At 38.4% G+C, this 18,874-nt stretch overlaps 1 protein-coding gene across 1 annotated transcript; it reads right to left on the bottom strand.

Moving 5' to 3' along the window:
* Positions 1 to 11,191: 11,191 nt before the first annotated feature.
* On the bottom strand, positions 11,192 to 18,846 carry LOC121941455 (uncharacterized). Its single transcript, XM_042484240.2, has 7 exons — positions 18,524 to 18,846; positions 17,439 to 17,498; positions 16,124 to 16,205; positions 15,899 to 16,019; positions 15,667 to 15,806; positions 14,241 to 14,404; positions 11,192 to 13,429 (listed from the first exon to the last, which is right to left on the bottom strand). Exons 1-7 carry the CDS (start codon positions 18,829 to 18,831, stop codon positions 12,940 to 12,942), a joined length of 1,365 nt encoding a protein of 454 aa, XP_042340174.2. The 5' UTR covers positions 18,832 to 18,846; the 3' UTR covers positions 11,192 to 12,939.
* Positions 18,847 to 18,874: the final 28 nt, after the last annotated feature.

Genomic DNA, 18,874 nt, shown 5'->3' with positions numbered 1-18,874 from the left:
TTTCTTTCAAAATTCTATGCCAGGGTGTGTATCTGCATGTTATTCTATCCTGTTTTCAGCAGTTTTCTGCAGTTTTTGGGACAGGTCATATTTTGACATTTTTGCCTTACTATAGCCTTGGATTTTGGGTCGTTTTTTTCACGTTCCATATTTTGGTGTTTTTGGCCATTTCTTTCAAAATTCTATGCCATGGTGTGTATCTGCATGTTATTTTATCCTGTTTTCAGCAGTTTTCTGCAGTTTTTGGGACGGGTCATATTTTGACATTTTTGCCTTACTATAGCCTTGGATTTTGGGTCGTTTTTTTCAGGTTACATATTTTGGTGTTTTTGGCCATTTCTTTCAAAATTCTATGCCATGGTGTGTATCTGCATGTTATTTTATGCTGTTTTCAACAGTTTTCAGCAGTTTTTGGGACGGGTCATTTTTTGACATTTTTGCCTTACTATAGCCTTGGATTTTGGGTCGTTTTTTTCACGTTCCATATTTTGGTGTTTTTGGCCATTTCTTTCAAAATTCTATGCCATGGTGTGTATCTGCATGTTATTTTATTCTGTTTTCAGCAGTTTTCTGCAGTTTTTGGGACGGGTCATATTTTGACATTTTTGCCTTACTATAGCCTTGGATTTTTGGTCGTTTTTTCAGGTTCCATATTTTGGTGTTTTGGCCATTTCTTTCAAAATTCTATGCCATGGTGTGTATCTGCATGTTATTTTATGCCGTTTTCAGCAGTTTTCTGCAGTTTTTGGGAAGGGTCATATTTTGACATTTTTGCCTTACTATAGCCTTGGATTTTGGGTCGTTTTTTTCACGTTCCATATTGTTGTGTTTTTTGCCATTTCTTTCAAAATTCTATGCCATGGTGTGTATCTGCATGTTATTTTATGCTGTTTTCAACAGTTTTCAGCAGTTTTTGGGACGGGTCATATTTTGACATTTTTGCCTTACTATAGCCTTGGATTTTGGGTCGTTTTTTTCACGTTCCATATTTTGGTGTTTTTGGCCATTTCTTTCAAAATTCTATGCCATGGTGTGTATCTGCATGTTATTTTATTCTGTTTTCAGCAGTTTTCTGCAGTTTTTGGGACGGGTCATTTTTGACATTTTTGCCTTACTATAGCCTTGGATTTTGGGTCGTTTTTGTTAGGTTCCATATTTTGGTGTTTTTGGCCATTTCTTTCAAAATTCTATGCCATGGTGTGTATCTGCATGTTATTTTATCCTGTTTTCAGCAGTTTTCTGCAGTTTTTGGGACTGGTCATATTTTGACATTTTTGCCTTACTATAGCCTTGGATTTTTGGTCGTTTTTTTTCACGTTCCATATTTTGGTGTTTTTGGCCATTTCTTTCAAAATTCTATGCCATGGTGTGTATCTGCATGTTATTTTATTCTGTTTTCAGCAGTTTTCTGCAGTTTTTGGGACGGGTCATATTTGCCATTTTTGCCTTACTATAGCCTTGGATTTTGGGTCGTTTTTTTTCACGTTCCATATTTTGGTGTTTTTGGCCATTTCTTTCAAAATTCTATGCCATGGTGTGTATCTGCATGTTATTTTATTCTGTTTTCAGCAGTTTTCAGCAGTTTTTGGGACGGGTCATATTTTGACATTTTTGCCTTACTATAGCCTTGGATTTTGGGTCGTTTTTTTCACTTTCCATATTGTGGTGTTTTGGCCATTTCTTTCAAAATTCTATGCCATGGTGTGTATCTGCATGTTATTTTATGCTGTTTTCAGCAGTTTTCAGCAGTTTTTGGGACAGGTCATATTTTGACATTTTGCCTTACTATAGCCTTGGATTTTGGGTCGTTTTTCACGTTCCATATTTTGGTGTTTTTGGCCATTTCTTTCAAAATTCTATGCCATGGTGTGTATCTGCATGTTATTTTATGCTGTTTTCAGCAGTTTTCAGCAGTTTTTGGGACGGGTCATATTTTGACATTTTTGCCTTACTATAGCCTTGGATTTTGGGTCGTTTTTTTCACGTTCCATATTGTGGTGTTTTTGGCCATTTCTTTCAAAATTCTATGCCATGGTGCGTATCTGCATGTTATTTTCTCCTGTTTTCAGCAGTTTTCTGCAGTTTTTGGGACGGGTCATTTTTGACATTTTTGCCTTACTATAGCCTTGGATTTTGGGTCGTTTTTTTTCACGTTCCATATTTTGGTGTTTTTGGCCATTTCTTTCAAAATTCTATGCCATGGTGTGTATCTGCATGTTATTTTATGCCGTTTTCAGCAGTTTTCAGCAGTTTTTGGGACGGGTCATATTTTGACATTTTTGCCTTACTATAGCCTTGGATTTTGGGTTGGTTTTTTTTCACGTTCCATATTGTGGTGTTTTTGTCCATTTCTTTCCAAATTCTATGCCATGGTGTGTATCTGCATGTTATTTTATCCTGTTTTCAGCAGTTTTCTGCAGTTTTTGGGACGGGTCATATTTTGACATTTTTGCCTTACTATAGCCTTGGATTTTTGGTCGTTTTTTTTCACGTTCCATATTTTGGTGTTTTTGGCCATTTCTTTCAAAATTCTATGCCATGGTGTGTATCTGCATGTTATTTTATGCTGTTTTCAGCAGTTTTCTGCATTTTTTGGGACGGGTCATATTTTGCCATTTTTGCCTTACTATAGCCTTGGATTTACGGTCGTTTTTTTCACATTCCATATTGTGGTGTTTTTGGCCATTTTTTCTCAAATTCTATGCCATGGTGTGTATCTGCATGTTATTTTATGCTGTTTTCAGCAGTTTTCAGCAGTTTTTGGGACGGGTCATATTTTGACATTTTTGCCTTACTATAGCCTTGGATTTTTGGTCGTTTTTTTTCACGTTCCATATTTTGGTGTTTTTGGCCATTTCTTTCAAAATTCTATGCCATGGTGTGTATCTGCATGTTATTTTATGCTGTTTTCAGCAGTTTTCAGCAGTTTTTGGGACGGGTCATATTTTGCCATTTTTGCCTTACTATAGCCTTAGATTTTGGGTCGTTTTTTCACGTTCCATATTTTGGTGTTTTTGGCCATTTCTTTCAAAATTCTATGCCATGGTGTGTATCTGCATGTTATTTTATCCTGTTTTCAGCAGTTTTCTGCAGTTTTTGGGACAGGTCATATTTTGACATTTTTGCCTTACTATAGCCTTGGATTTTGGGTCGTTTTTTTCACGTTCCATATTGTTGTGTTTTTGGCCATTTCTTTCAAAATTCTATGCCATGGTGTGTATCTGCATGTTATTTTATGCTGTTTTCAGCAGTTTTCAGCAGTTTTTTTGGACGGGTCATATTTTGACATTTTTGCCTTACTATAGCCTTGGATTTTGGGTCGTTTTTTTCACGTTCCATATTTTGGTGTTTTTGGCCATTTCTTTCAAAATTCTATGCCATGGTGTGTATCTGCATGTTATTTTATGCCGTTTTCAGCAGTTTTCTGCAGTTTTTGGGACGGGTCATATTTTGACATTTTTGCCTTACTATAGCCTTGGATTTTGGGTCGTTTTTCACGTTCCATATTTTGGTGTTTTGGCCATTTCTTTCAAAATTCTATGCCATGGTGTGTATCTGCATGTTATTTTATGCTGTTTTCAGCAGTTTTCTGCAGTTTTTGGGACAGGTCATATTTTGACATTTTGCCTTACTATAGCCTTGGATTTTGGGTCGTTTTTTTTCACGTTCCATATTGTGGTGTTTTTGGCCATTTCTTTCAAAATTCTATGCCATGGTGTGTATCTGCATGTTATTTTATGCTGTTTTCAGCAGTTTTCTGCAGTTTTTGGGACAGGTCATATTTTGACATTTTTGCCTTACTATAGCCTTGGATTTTGGGTCGTTTTTTTCACGTTCCATATTTTGGTGTTTTTGGCCATTTCTTTCAAAATTCTATGCCATGGTGTGTATCTGCATGTTATTTTATCCTGTTTTCAGCAGTTTTCTGCAGTTTTTGGGACAGGTCATATTTTGACATTTTTGCCTTACTATAGCCTTGGATTTTGGGTCGTTTTTTTCACGTTCCATATTTTGGTGTTTTTGGCCATTTCTTTCAAAATTCTATGCCATGGTGTGTATCTGCATGTTATTTTATCCTGTTTTCAGCAGTTTTCTGCAGTTTTTGGGACGGGTCATATTTTGACATTTTTGCCTTACTATAGCCTTGGATTTTGGGTCGTTTTTTTTCACGTTCCATATTTTGGTGTTTTTGGCCATTTCTTTCAAAATTCTATGCCATGGTGTGTATCTGCATGTTATTTTATTCTGTTTTCAGCAGTTTTCAGCAGTTTTTTGGGACGGGTCATATTTTGACATTTTTGCCTTACTATAGCCTTGGATTTTGGGTCGTTTTTTTCACGTTCCATATTTTGGTGTTTTTGGCCATTTCTTTCAAAATTCTATGCCATGGTGTGTATCTGCATGTTATTTTATGCTGTTTTCAGCAGTTTTCTGCAGTTTTTGGGACGGGTCATATTTTGCCATTTTTGCCTTACTATAGCCTTGGATTTTGGGTCGTTTTTTTCACGTTCCATATTGTGGTGTTTTTGGCCATTTCTTTCAAAATTCTATGCCATGGTGTGTATCTACATGTTATTTTATGCCGTTTTCAGCAGTTTTCAGCAGTTTTTGGGAAGGGTCATATTTTGACATTTTTGCCTTACTATAGCCTTGGATTTTGGGTCGTTTTTTTCAGGTTACATATTTTGGTGTTTTTGGCCATTTCTTTCAAAATTCTATGCCATGGTGTGTATCTGCATGTTATTTTATGCTGTTTTCAACAGTTTTCAGCAGTTTTTGGGACGGGTCATATTTGCCATTTTTGCCTTACTATAGCCTTGGATTTTGGGTCGTTTTTTTTCACGTTCCATATTGTGGTGTTTTGGGCCATTTCTTTCAAAATTCTATGCCATGGTGTGTATCTGCATGTTATTTTATTCTGTTTTCAGCAGTTTTCTGCAGTTTTTGGGACGGGTCATATTTTGACATTTTTGCCTTACTATAGCCTTGGATTTTGGGTCGTTTTTGTCAGGTTACATATTTTGGTGTTTTTGGCCATTTCTTTCAAAATTCTATGCCATGGTGTGTATCTGCATGTTATTTTATGCCGTTTTCAGCAGTTTTCTGCAGTTTTTGGGAAGGGTCATATTTTGACATTTTTGCCTTACTATAGCCTTGGATTTTGGGTCGTTTTTTTCAGGTTACATATTTTGGTGTTTTTGGCCATTTCTTTCAAAATTCCATGCCATGGTGTGTATCTGCATGTTATTTTATCCCGTTTTTCAACACTTTTCAGCAGTTTTTGGGACGGGTCATTTTTTGACATTTTTGCCTTACTATAGCCTTGGATTTTGGGTCGTTTTTTTCACGTTCCATATTGTGGTGTTTTTGGCCATTTCTTTCAAAATTCTATGCCATGGTGTGTATCTGCATGTTATTTTATTCTGTTTTCAGCAGTTTTCTGCAGTTTTTGGGACGGGTCATATTTTGACATTTTTGCCTTACTATAGCCTTGGATTTTGGGTCGTTTTTTTCAGGTTACATATTTTGGTGTTTTTGGCCATTTCTTTCAAAATTCTATGCCATGGTGTGTATCTGCATGTTATTTTATGCTGTTTTCAACAGTTTTCAGCAGTTTTTGGGACGGGTCATTTTTTGACATTTTTGCCTTACTATAGCCTTGGATTTTGGGTCGTTTTTTTTCACGTTCCATATTGTGGTGTTTTTGGCCATTTCTTTCAAAATTCTATGCCATGGTGTGTATCTGCATGTTATTTTATTCTGTTTTCAGCAGTTTTCTGCAGTTTTTGGGACGGGTCATATTTTGACATTTTTGCCTTACTATAGCCTTGGATTTTGGGTCGTTTTTGTCAGGTTACATATTTTGGTGTTTTTGGCCATTTCTTTCAAAATTCTATGCCATGGTGTGTATCTGCATGTTATTTTATGCCGTTTTCAGCAGTTTTCTGCAGTTTTTGGGAAGGGTCATATTTTGACATTTTTGCCTTACTATAGCCTTGGATTTTGGGTCGTTTTTTTCAGGTTACATATTTTGGTGTTTTTGGCCATTTCTTTCAAAATTCTATGCCATGGTGTGTATCTGCATGTTATTTTATGCTGTTTTCAACAGTTTTCAGCAGTTTTTGGGACGGGTCATTTTTTGACATTTTTGCCTTACTATAGCCTTGGATTTTTGGTCGTTTTTTTCACGTTCCATATTGTGGTGTTTTTGGCCATTTCTTTCAAAATTCTATGCCATGGTGTGTATCTGCATGTTATTTTATGCTGTTTTCAGCAGTTTTCTGCAGTTTTTGGGACGGGTCATATTTTGACATTTTTGCCTTACTATAGCCTTGGATTTTGGGTCGTTTTTTTCAGGTTACATATTTTGGTGTTTTTGGCCATTTCTTTCAAAATTCTATGCCATGGTGTGTATCTGCATGTTATTTTATCCTGTTTTCAGCAGTTTTCTGCAGTTTTTGGGACGGGTCATATTTTGACATTTTTGCCTTACTATAGCCTTGGATTTTGGGTCGTTTTTTTCAGGTTACATATTTTGGTGTTTTTGGCCATTTCTTTCAAAATTCTATGCCATGGTGTGTATCTGCATGTTATTTTATGCCGTTTTCAGCAGTTTTCTGCAGTTTTTGGGACGGGTCATATTTTGACATTTTTGCCTTACTATAGCCTTGGATTTTTGGTCGTTTTTTTTCACGTTCCATATTTTGGTGTTTTTGGCCATTTCTTTCAAAATTCTATGCCATGGTGTGTATCTGCATGTTATTTTATTCTGTTTTCAGCAGTTTTCAGCAGTTTTTTGGGACGGGTCATATTTTGACATTTTTGCCTTACTATAGCCTTGGATTTTGGGTCGTTTTTTTCACGTTGCATAGTTTGGTGTTTTTGGCCATTTTCTTCCAAATCCTATGCCATCGTTTGTCTTGGTAAGGTATTTGATGCCGTTTTCAGCAGATTTCAGCAGTTTTTGGGACAGGTCATTTTTTGACATTTTTGCCTTACTATAGCCTTGGATTTTTGGTCGTTTTTTTTCACGTTCCATATTTTGGTGTTTTTGGCCATTTCTTTCAAAATTCTATGCCATGGTGTGTATCTGCATGTTATTTTATTCTGTTTTCAGCAGTTTTCAGCAGTTTTTTGGGACGGGTCATATTTTGACATTTTTGCCTTACTATAGCCTTGGATTTTGGGTCGTTTTTTTCACGTTGCATATTTTGGTGTTTTTGGCCATTTCTTTCAAAATTCTATGCCATTGTGTGTATCTGCATGTTATTTTATTCTGTTTTCAGCAGTTTTCAGCAGTTTTTTGGGACGGGTCATATTTTGACATTTTTGCCTTACTATAGCCTTGGATTTTGGGTCGTTTTTTTCACATTCCATATTGTGGTGTTTTTGGCCATTTTTTCTCAAATTCTATGCCATGGTGTGTATCTGCATGGCATTTTCTTTTGTTTTCAGCAGTTTTCAGCAGTTTTTGGGACGGGTCATATTTTGACATTTTTGCCTTACTATAGCCTTGGATTTTGTGTCCTTTTTTTTCACGTTCCATATTTTGGTGTTTTTGGCCATTTCTTTCAAAATTCTATGCCATGGTGTGTATCTGCATGTTATTTTATCCTGTTTTCAGCAGTTTTCTGCAGTTTTTGGGACGGGTCATATTTTGACATTTTTGCCTGACTATAGCCTTGGATTTTTGGTAGTTTTTTTTCACGTTCCATATTTTGGTGTTTTTGGCCATTTCTTTCAAAATTCTATGCCATGGTGTGTATCTGCATGTTAGTTTATGCCGTTTTCAGCAGTTTTCTGCAGTTTTTTGGACGGGTCATATTTTGACATTTTTGCCTTACTATAGCCTTGGATTTTGGGTCGTTTTTTTCCACGTTCCATATTGTGGTGTTTTTGGCAGTTTTTTCTCAAATTCTATCCTATGTTATGTCTTGGCAAGCTATTTTATGCTGTTTTCAACAGTTTTAAGCAGTTTTTGGGACGGGTCATATTTTGACATTTTTGCCTTACTATAGCCTTGGATTTTGGGTCCTTTTTTTCACGTTCCATATTGTGGTGTTTTTGGCCATTTTTTTTCCAAATCCTATGCCATCGATGTTTTTTCTCAAATTCTATCCTATGTTATGTCTTGGCAAGCTATTTTATGCTGTTTTCAGCAGTTTTAAGCAGTTTTTGGGACAGGTCATATTTTGACATTTTTGCCTGACTATAGCCTTGGATTTTGGGTCGTTTTTTTCACGTTCCATATTGTGGTGTTTTTGGCCATTTCTTTCAAATTCTATGCAATGGTGTGTATCTGCATGTTATTTTATGCTGTTTTCAGTAGTTTTCAGCAGTTTTTTGGACAGGTCATTTTTTGACATTTTTTGCATTACTATAGCCTTGGATTTTGGGTCTTTTTTTTTCACGTTCCATATTTTGGTGCTGTTGGCCATTTTTTTTCCAAATTCTATGCCATGGCGTGTATCGGTAATGTATTTTATCCTGTTTGCAGCAGTTTTCTGCAGTTTTTGGGACGGGTCATTTTTGACATTTTTGCCTTACTATAGCCTTGGATTTTGGGTCGTTTTTTTTCACGTTCCATATTTTGGTGTTTGTGGCAATTTTTCCCAATTTCTATCCTATGTCATGTCTCAGCAAGCTATTTTGTGCTGTTTTCAACAGTTTTCAGCAGTTTTTTGGACATGTCATTTTTTGACATTTTTGCCTTTCTATAGCCTTGGATTTTGGGTTGTTTGTTTTCATGTTCCATATTTTGGTGTTTTTGGCCATTTTTTCTCAAATTCTATCCTATGTTATGTCTTGGCAAGCTATTTTATGCTGTTTCCAACAGTTTTCTGCAGTTTTTGGGACGGGTCATATTTTGACATTTTTGCCTTACTATAGCCTTGGATTTTGGGTCGGCTTTTTTCACGTTCCATATTTTGGTGTTTTTGGCCATTTCTTTCAAAATTCTATGCCATGGTGTGTATCTGCATTTTAGTTTATGCTGTTTTCAGCAGTTTTCTGCAGTTTTTGGGACAGGTCATATTTGACATTTTTGCCTTACTATAGCCTTGGATTTTGGGTCGTTTTTTTCACGTTCCATATTGTGGTGTTTTTGGCCATTTCTTTCGAAATTCTATGCCATGGTGTGTATCTGCATGTTATTTTATGCCGTTTTCAGCAGTTTTCTGCAGTTTTTGGGACAGGTCATTTTTTTGACATTTTTGCCTTACTATAGCCTTGGATTTTGGGTCGTTTTTTTTCACGTTCCATATTTTGGTGCTGTTGGCCATTTTTTTCCAAATTCTATGCCATGGCGTGTATCGGTAATGTATTTCATCCTGCTTGCAGCAGTTTTCTGCAGTTTCTGGACGGGTCATTTTTGACATTTTTGCCTTACTATAGCCTTGGATTTTGGGTCGTTTTTTTTTATAACTTACCATATTTTGGTGTTTTTGGCCATTTCTTTCAAAATTCTATGCCATGGTGTGTATCTGCATGTTATTTTATGCCATTTTCAGCAGTTTTCTGCAGTTTTTGGGACGGGTCATATTTTGACATTTTTGCCTTACTATAGCCTTGGATTTTGGGTTGGTTTTTTTCACGTTCCATATTTTGGTGTTTTTGGCCATTTCTTTCAAAATTCTATGCCATGGTGTGTATCTGCATGTTGTTTTATGCTGTTTTCAGTAGTTTTCAGCAGTTTTTTGGGACGGGTCATATTTTGACATTTTTGCCTTACTATAGCCTTGGATTTTGGGTCGTTTTTTCACGTTCCATATTGTTGTGTTTTGGGCCGTTTCTTTCAAAATTCTATGCCATCGTTTGTCTTGGTAAGGTCTTTGATGCCGTTTTCAGCAGTTTTCTGCAGTTTTTGGGACAGGTCATTTTTTGACATTTTTGCCTGGATTTTGGGTCAATTCACGTTCCATATTATGGTGTTTTTGGCCATTTTTTTCAAAATTTTATGCCATGGCGTGTCTCGGTAAGGTATTTTATGCCGTTTTCAGCAGTTTTCAGCAGTTTTTGGGACGGATCATTTTTTGACATTTTTGCCTTACTATAGCCTTGGATTTTGGGTCATTTTTTTTCACGTTCCATAGTTTGGTGTTTTTGGCCATTTTTTCCAAATTCTATGCCATGACATTTCTCGGGTAGATATATTATTTATTTTTAAAATCCTTCTCCTTACTTACAAAACTCTAAATGGTCAGGCTCCATCCTACCTTTTGCAGCTCATAGTTCTTACCAACCCTCAAGATCACCGCACTCTGAAAACCCAGGGTTACTTGTGGTTCCCAAAGTCTCCAAAAGTAGAATGGGAGCCAGAGCCTTCAGCTACAATGCTCCTCTTTCATTAAACCATCTTCCAGTTTTGGTCAGGGAGGCAGACACCGTTTCCACTTTTAAGGGCAGACTTAAGACCTTCCTCTTTGATAAAGTTTATAATAAGGGCTGGCTTGGGTTGCCTGGACCAGCCCCTAGTTAGGCTGACATAGGTTTACTCTGCCAGGGGGACTTTCTATGATACACTGAGCTCCTTTTTCCTTCTCTTGCTCCCTCCTTCTGAAAACACTAATTTCTGGTTACTGCATTATGCTAACTCCGTTGCCTCTCTGGAGCATTACTGCACCCTTTTTTCCTAAGTTTTCCCGGATCCTGGCTGCGCCTGATTGTGGTGATAGCTGTGCCGGTATTGTGACCCTGCCTTTGGTCATGCTTGTGCTGTGGCTGCACTGATACCGTACCCCCTGCTTGCCCTGATCATGGTCTTGGATTTGCCATTGCTGTGGTCCTGTCTGAAGCTACGCCTGTATTGCAGGTCCTGGTTGTGCCAATGCCGTGATCGTGCTTGATGCTATCTTCTACTGCCATTATTATGAGCCACGCCTCCACTATCAATATACGCATGGGACTCTTATCAACACCGACAATATTATCATGGAGTGCATTTAGTCATTTTACACCTATTGTTAATGTGATATGACATGCATTTGTTTTCATTATTGCTGTGCATCTCTACCCCTCTTCAACCCCCCCTCTCTCTTTTTCCTTTTTGTCATAATTGTAATTCAATGGTTATTTACAACATCTATTGCATGTCTGTCCGTCCTGGAGGCGGGATCCCTCATCATCCTCTGCCGCTCTGTTCTCTTGGTTATTCAACTCCAAAAACAACAATAATACAATGGGTCTGACGAGATTTTGTTATGGTTTTTATTTATTGCACCTTCCTCAGAAAACAGTATGTAGCTTAGAGACGCATAAATAGATTTATCAACTGATGTAACTTGTATTGCATTGATAGATCAGGCTTTATTCTTTGGGATCTTTGGGGAAGTCCTACCTCCAATTAGATTAGGGTTATAAATAGATTTTCTGGGTAAGAAGATAAGTGTTTTCAGAAATTAACAATTGGCCAGAATTGAGTTTGAACGTCCGTTTGTACTGTTTGCAGAAACAATGTTATCAATAAGTTGTGGAACATGCAATGTCTTTTGTCATAACTCATTGTTGATGTTGGTGAAACCTGACAAACGTTGTTTTTTGCTCCCTTAAAAACATAAAGTTTTTACGTTTTAAAATCTAGGATTGTTTCGATACTTTTTTCTACCTTCTCTAATGTCATATTTCTACTTGCTAGGCTTAGGTCAACCCTGACTTTGTGCCTATTTGGCAAAGCATGTAATGACATGGACTTGAGAAGTTAAGGGGAAGTCACTACACATTTTCAATTCGTTCATGTTTTTCATCATGGAAAATAATAATTCATGAAACATTTTGGTATAAGTTAACAAGAAGAAAAGTCTGTCTTTGTAAATATTTAATAACAGTTAAATTTGTAATTGGTATGTGAATTAAACCACTGGGATTCGATGAGGGTAGAATATTTATTGCAGTTTTTTTTTTGCTGAACTTTAACAGTATGATAAATGGAAGATCTAAGAAACTTTCTGGTGCACATCTTACTGTTTGTATTGCATATCCTGTAAATCACAGTTCACGTTAATATTACTGTAATAAATAAGTTCAGTGAATTCTAGGACCTGGAAAGATTTAATCAAATTGCTTAGTGTAATTGCAATGATTAAAAGTACTTAGTAAGTATTGCAAAAACGAATGACCATTGCATTTACAGGCACTTTTGAGCACTAATACTGGATATACTGATCCACAGTAAAAAAAATTCATAAACTCTATTATATAGGCTAAAGCCAATATGCATTTGTTCTTGGGTTTAAAGTTATGCCAAAGATCCCAATGAATGTGTGCACTGAATTTATAATGATCCATCAATATGTTGCCACAAATATTATGAAATAAACTGACGTAAAGCTAAACAGAGAGCAGAAGTTTTTAGGATGTTATGGCTGGAAACTATTGACAGAAACTTTAAAGAATCACCAACTACAGCATTGAGGTTCATATACAAGAATGGCTAGAACACATTATGATTGTTAAGTTTCCTCTGATATGTCAACTTCTGTGGTTAGTCCCTGCATATACTTTGGCTACCAATTACAGACAGATTTCCATTGAAGTCCTATTAGTGTCTAAGTTAATTTAAACTGATCTTAAATGGCATCTATCCCTGCCTTTAGCTTTAGCTAGGTCAACCAACACAATGATTTTGAACTCTTAACTCTCTAACTAATACATACATCTGACTTAATTCTATGATGCAGCTGTATGATAAGCTCAACGACAAAGTGGACGGGCACGTTTGCTGATACAGGAAGCTGCAGGTGCAAAGCTGTGATAGAACATATAGTGAAACACTAAGTGCCATAAGGAGGAGTTTGTGTAATACACAGGAATAGAGAGATAAGGAGGAAGAGAAAAGCTTGTCCATCTATCACACACTTTCCCTCATTTTTCTGCAACACTTCCACTGCCCCCTTAGCATGTCAATATACCTGGAGCGGCTGCTTAAATCAAATTTGACTGTTGCTAATGAGCATCGTCGGGCTCGACTACAGGGTTACTGTCAGCTTGTGTATCCAGAGAGCTGTGGGCTGTGCTGTTCCACAGGGCGGAGTCAGACTGGGGCTCCAGGGACGGGCTCACAGAGGCGGGGTCGGAGGAGTTGGTTGTGAGGTCCAGCAGGATCTGGGCAGAGGTGGGGGGATTGCTGAATGGGGCATCAGCGGGCACATTGGATGAGGGGCTAGGTGGAGCTTCGGATGTGGTGAGAGTGGGTGTGTCAGAGGGCGTTTGTGAAGATGAGTTGGATGTTTTATTCAGGGATAAATTGACGGGAGTGAGTGCAGGGGAGTGGGAGAGTGTGTGAGGGAGAGGGTCAGAGGGAGAGTCTGTGGGTGAGTTGGTCTGAGTTGGCCTGGGTGTGTGCCCAGGGGTCGGCTCCTGCGGATCTGTGCAAACTAGCTCTCCCTCAGCCACATACCACACCTCATTGTGTCTGTTCAACAGCTTCAAGGGACTACACACACAAACACACACACACACACACACACACACACACACACACACACACAAAAACATGCAAGGAAAGAGGAAGAGAGACAAACACAACAGTAAAAAAGAGAGTGATGTGTGCAGTGATGTGTGTGTATAATGTGAATTGTTATAACTGATTTGGTTGGTTAAATTGGTTACTATAAATAAAGAAATATGTTACATGTGTTACATATATTACAAAATACACATCACAACAGTTATTCAGTCACTTAAGTCGCTTGAGTTGTGTCTGTTTAAGTCTATCAAGGTGGTGTTACACAACCTGAAGGTGAAAATGTTGTTAAATTTTAAAGAAATGCCCAAATGAAAGAACAGAAATACCAAAAACTGCAGTTCCTTAAATGGCCACTCGAGGCTGGCTCACAAGGTGAGTCTATCTCTGTAGATCCCCATGTTAAAATGCCCAACTTTACAACAGAAATAAACATATTTACAGCCTGGCACAGAAGACAGTTTTGGTCTATTTAGCCAATTTTCCTGCTCAACGCAAACATACGTGGGGTAGGTGTTTATACAACTAACCCATTTCAGTGTTATTAAGGCTTAAAGTTATGCACAATTAAGGGTGTTGCCACTTTTGGACTTTTTGCATGACATTTATAGGACATATTATACTAAGAAAATGATAACAACTATTAATAAAAACACATTTTGTCTGATTTCCTTTTTTTCAAGTATTATATGTATGCCTATGTCTTACGTGATTACCAAGTACCAAGAGGAAAGTTAGAAATGATAGCAGTAGTAGCTATGGATGTGTGTGATATGCCTACCTGTCATAGCCGACTCCATAGTGGTAGCTGTGGTTGTAGGAAGCTCGGACTCTCGTCAGTTCTTTAGTCAGCAGGTGAGCGTGAAGCCTGGACGTGACTGACAGCATCCAGCCTCCGTAACTCCTCACATAGACGTCCATCTCTGGCATCTCAGTGAAATACAGCTGTGCAGGACACACACATGCAAAGACAGAGGTCACACAGACATATATTGGAAGAAATGGAGTATAATGTTTTTTCAGTTTTTTTCATTGTGAATAATCACCTGAAAATTAGAACCATCATGTTTATGTTACCTTAAGAATTTTTTTTTTTATTGTTATTTACAAGTACAATTGAAAATCAGGAAGCACAACAATAGTTCGCACTTTGTGCAACCTATCAAACTCTTTCAAAAAGTCAGTAAACAAGCTAACAACAAGACTGAGCCGTTTATACAGTATCTACACTGGGAGCAGGTCCGCCATGTTGAACTGTCATGTTTCTACAGTAGCCCAAAACCGACAAGTCAAACACTGACTCTTGATAGGACCATTCACATTTTCTCATTGACCAATATAGTTAGCAGCCCCCCACAATGAGCAGCATCCAGAAAAAAACAAAGATTTTCTTTTAACGCAACACTTCTATAATCAGTGTTTTTACTGAATTATATCACTGGGTTTGTTTTGAAGTGAAAAGTCCTTCGTGGATGATTGGGCTCCCAAAAACACCTCCTGAATGTCTGGAGCTGTTTCCAGTTTTTGAAGAAAAAATGTGTGCACACATTAGCAGGTGCTAGCGGCTGTTCTGCAATGTGCTGAACAGAATCAGAAAACACAGATTTTTTAATGTGCACTGCTTCATTCAGTGTTTCTACCAGTTTAAATCACCTGGTCTGTTAGTTTTGGAGAAGAAGAGACCTCTGCGGATAATTCGGCTCCTGCAAAAAACCTCTTGAACAATGCACACTGAAGGAATTCTAACTGGAAGAAGTTTCAGCTGGTTAAAATCTACAATCCTTACCAATAGATGACAATAAATCCCCCTAAATCTTATATTTTGGAAGATGTGGTTGACTATAAATGTGTAATAATTTAACTGGTGCTGGACTGAGTATATCTGGGTCTTTAATTGATTTAATATTTGTGGATATCTACATATTTCAGATGAATCAAACAGATCAAGCACGCATATTTACGCTGACTTGCACAGACTGATAAAGCACAGCAGCACTGACACCATCATGAGCCAGCATCATCTATTCCTATTCTGCTGACTGAGTGAAAACTGCACTAAATACTGTACATCCATCAAGGTTATCGATCTTAAATCAGCGATCAAATTACACAGAGATGCTAAAAGCATTTAAATGCATGACTCAACAACATCCGGGGAAAAAAAGCCTGCACCTAAAGCCTCTCTCCCTCACCATCTGTTAGCTCACCTTGTCATTGGTGGGCGTGGGAGGCTTCTCCTGATAGGCTGCCGGCAGCGGGAAGTTGAGCGAGTAGATAGCCGGCTCCCACATCTTGGTCTCCTCTGGGATCTTGACCAGGACAGGGGCAGTCATCTCCATCTGGATTCCTGTCCAACAAAAACACAAACACATATATAGAGAATAAGACACAAAATGGAACCACTTGAATGCTGATTCTTCTCTCTCGTCCTGTTCTTACCGCCTTCATTGGCTCCGGTGATGTACTGAAAAAGTCTCCTGAAGGCCATGGCTGCACCCACACCCATGAAATAGGCTTCGGCGTCTGTTGACACCCAGCGAGTGGGGCTGTAGTGTCTCACCTAAACACACACACACACACACACACACACACAAAACAAAACTATTTCAGAAGTGACCACTTGATTGGAAGGTAAATGTGCTGTTTGACTGAAGGTTCACTCACCTCATATTCATCTGTTTTGCAGACCAGCTGATATTCCAGACATTCCTTCGACTCAGTGCAGAAGCTAGTGTTGGTACTTGGTCTGTAACAGAGTAATAATATAATTAATTTGATTATTTATCCACACTACATGTGAAAAGGACATGGACAGGGTTTTTAATGTTTGTATACTTTTGGTCTGGGGCTGTTTTTCATGTTTTGGGGCTGCCAGCTATGTAGAAATAGTTTGAGGGGGAGATCGTCTGCTGTTTCAGTGTGTCAGCATCCTCGTGCACAAAGCAATATCTATAGGGAAATGTTTTTTCAAGTTTAGTATGAAAGGACGTGACTGGCCTGCACCGACCCCTGACCTCACCTCACATCCAATACACATCAAATGAACTGAAGCCCGGCCTTATGCTGGCAAGAAATTAAGAAAACTTTATTCACATGGCACTTCAAAGCAGACTTTACGTGAAGAATTAAGTGTCTAACCTGCAAAGTAAAAGCTATAAAATCAAGAAAACCCAAAGAAAACAGGAGTTATACTTTTTATGAATAAGCAGTTTGGCTTCTCTGAGACTTTGCCGGAGGATGATCCAGTGTCGCCTCGCAATGTAAGCAAAAGCACCATCACCTATATACACTTATCAGCCACAACATTAAAATCATTGAATAGCATTGATCATCTCTTTACAATGTCATATTCTGCTGGGAAACTGGGTCCTACAGCATTTATGTGGATGTCATTTGACACGCATCACCCAACTAAACACCACTGCAGACCAATACATCATGGCAACACTCCCTAATGGCTGAGCCCAATCGAGCATCCATATGGCATGCCAGTGCCCCACCTCACAACCCACAGGACTCAAAGGATCTACTGCCAGCACCCTGGTACCAGACACCACAAGAAACTCCCAATGGGCTTGTGTCAATGTCTTATCAGCACATCCTACAAATGCTTGATCAGACTGTGATCTGGGAAATTTGGAGGCAGGGTCAACACCTTGCGTACTTTGTCACATTACTCAGGCCATTGCTGAGTGTTTTTGTGGCATAGCATGGCGCTTTGTCCTACTTGAGGGCCACAGCCATCAGGGAGTGTTGTTACCATGAGGGGGTGTATACAGTTTTGGGAGGGTGGTACGTGTCGAGGGGCTTCCACATGAATGTCAGCACCGTAAAAATATTATCGAAGTTATTCACTTCACCTGTCAGTGGTTTTAATATTGTGACTGCTCTGTAGATTTTAGCCTTAACCTTGGAACAGTCAGAAGTTCCTGCTCTGAAGATTTGTAGTTCCTATATCGATCTGAAGAGATCGACTTACCCAACACTTCCTTCAGCAGAGACCGCGAGGGCCAGCAACGCCAAAACTGAGATGAAAGCCCTGAGAAAGGACACAAGAATTAATAACCTATACATTAATTAATTTGATAATTTGAGTTACTTTTCAAGTTAAAAATAAATTTAAAATTAAAATTAAATCAACTAATAAAAAACAAAGTATTACAATAAATTGCTACCACAAGTAGCTAAAATTAGCCCCACCTATACCAGCTGCAGTATTACTGTTTACACATATATGCATCAATACTTGTAATCCTATGACATAATATACTACACATTATTCTGAAAAGGACATTCTGCATGAGTATTACTTACTTACGTGTATTTTTGTGCCAATACTTATGCTTTAAGTAATATTTCACATGCAGGACTTCTTACTTGTAATAGAGAATTCTACACTGTTGGACTACGAGAAAATACTTATTGCAACAATGGAAAAAATGATAGAAGAAAATCCTGGTCTTAAAAAAAGCAAATAAACGTCAGGGTGAAATTTTTCATTGGCACATTTTAGGAAGCTTTGTGAGTGTATGCATATGTCGGTGTGCTGCATTCCGGTGTTGGCACTGCGGGGATGAAATGGGACACGTTTTCCTGCTCTGAGAGCGACGCAAAGAGAGGAGAGAGAGAAGGAGATCTGCTGCATCATCAGGCTCTGCCTTCTCAAAATCAAAGACGTTTTGAGGTCATGGAGAAACAGCCTTCAGTTGCTCACTAAAACCCCTTCAACAAAACCGTTCTGACCGTTAAATCTAACAAAACATCTAATTTAATAGCACAGACCGTTTTAGAAAAAATAGGGTTATTGATGTCTGGGACGGATTTTGTGCAGTCACCAGATCATGTCTTTCTGCTATTCTATTAACATGTTACATATTATGTAAAAAAAATATAATTTTCATGCATGTACAATTACTGATCAACAATGACGCAAAAATCAACTTAATGACGCAGCAAAAAAGTCGCTTAAATACACATCAGCTATAGTCAAACATTCATGAAGAAAATGTTCCAAATGTGCCTATATATTTATTTATACTCCAAAATAAAAGGGGTGATACTCACATTGTCCCGGCGCCGTGCGTGTCTGTGTCTTTTCCACCTGCCAGGGGAGCGCAGGGAGGCGGAGCGGTGCGATGGAGACTGCAGTCTGCTGCACTCTGACGGGCTCCGCTGGATTTACTGCGGACTGCAGTGAGGAGCAGCGTCCTCCTCATGAAGCTCGCAGGGAGGGAGGGGCTGAGCTGGGCCGGCACCAGCCTGCAAACTACTGGCCCGACACCGGACAGACGATATGTGCCTGTTGTTAACGCGAGTTCACCTCCACCGCTGCAGCAGTGAGAGATTAGGGAGTCTGCACGAAGATCCTCCATTATTTATCCTTCAGTGTTCAAACCTGAAAGGATGTTACTGCAC

The sequence above is a fragment of the Plectropomus leopardus genome, chromosome 3 (genome assembly GCF_026936395.1).
Source record: "Plectropomus leopardus strain MGB_pleo_1.0 chromosome 3, ASM2693639v1, whole genome shotgun sequence".
Classification (NCBI taxonomy): Eukaryota; Metazoa; Chordata; class Actinopteri; order Perciformes; family Serranidae; genus Plectropomus; species Plectropomus leopardus.
The sequence above is the reverse complement of the archived record's forward strand: the minus strand, read 5'-3'. Positions and strand labels throughout refer to the sequence as shown.

Coding starts and splice junctions, on each gene's coding strand:
- LOC121941455 (XM_042484240.2), bottom strand. CDS start 18,831: ATGGAGGATCTTCGTGCAGACTCCCTAATCTCTCACTGCTGCAGCGGT. Junction 17,499..18,523: donor ACGCACGGCGCCGGGACAAT/GTGAGTATCACC, acceptor GTCCTTTCTCAG/GGCTTTCATCTCAGTTTTGG. Junction 16,206..17,438: donor TCTGCTGAAGGAAGTGTTGG/GTAAGTCGATCT, acceptor ACTCTGTTACAG/ACCAAGTACCAACACTAGCT.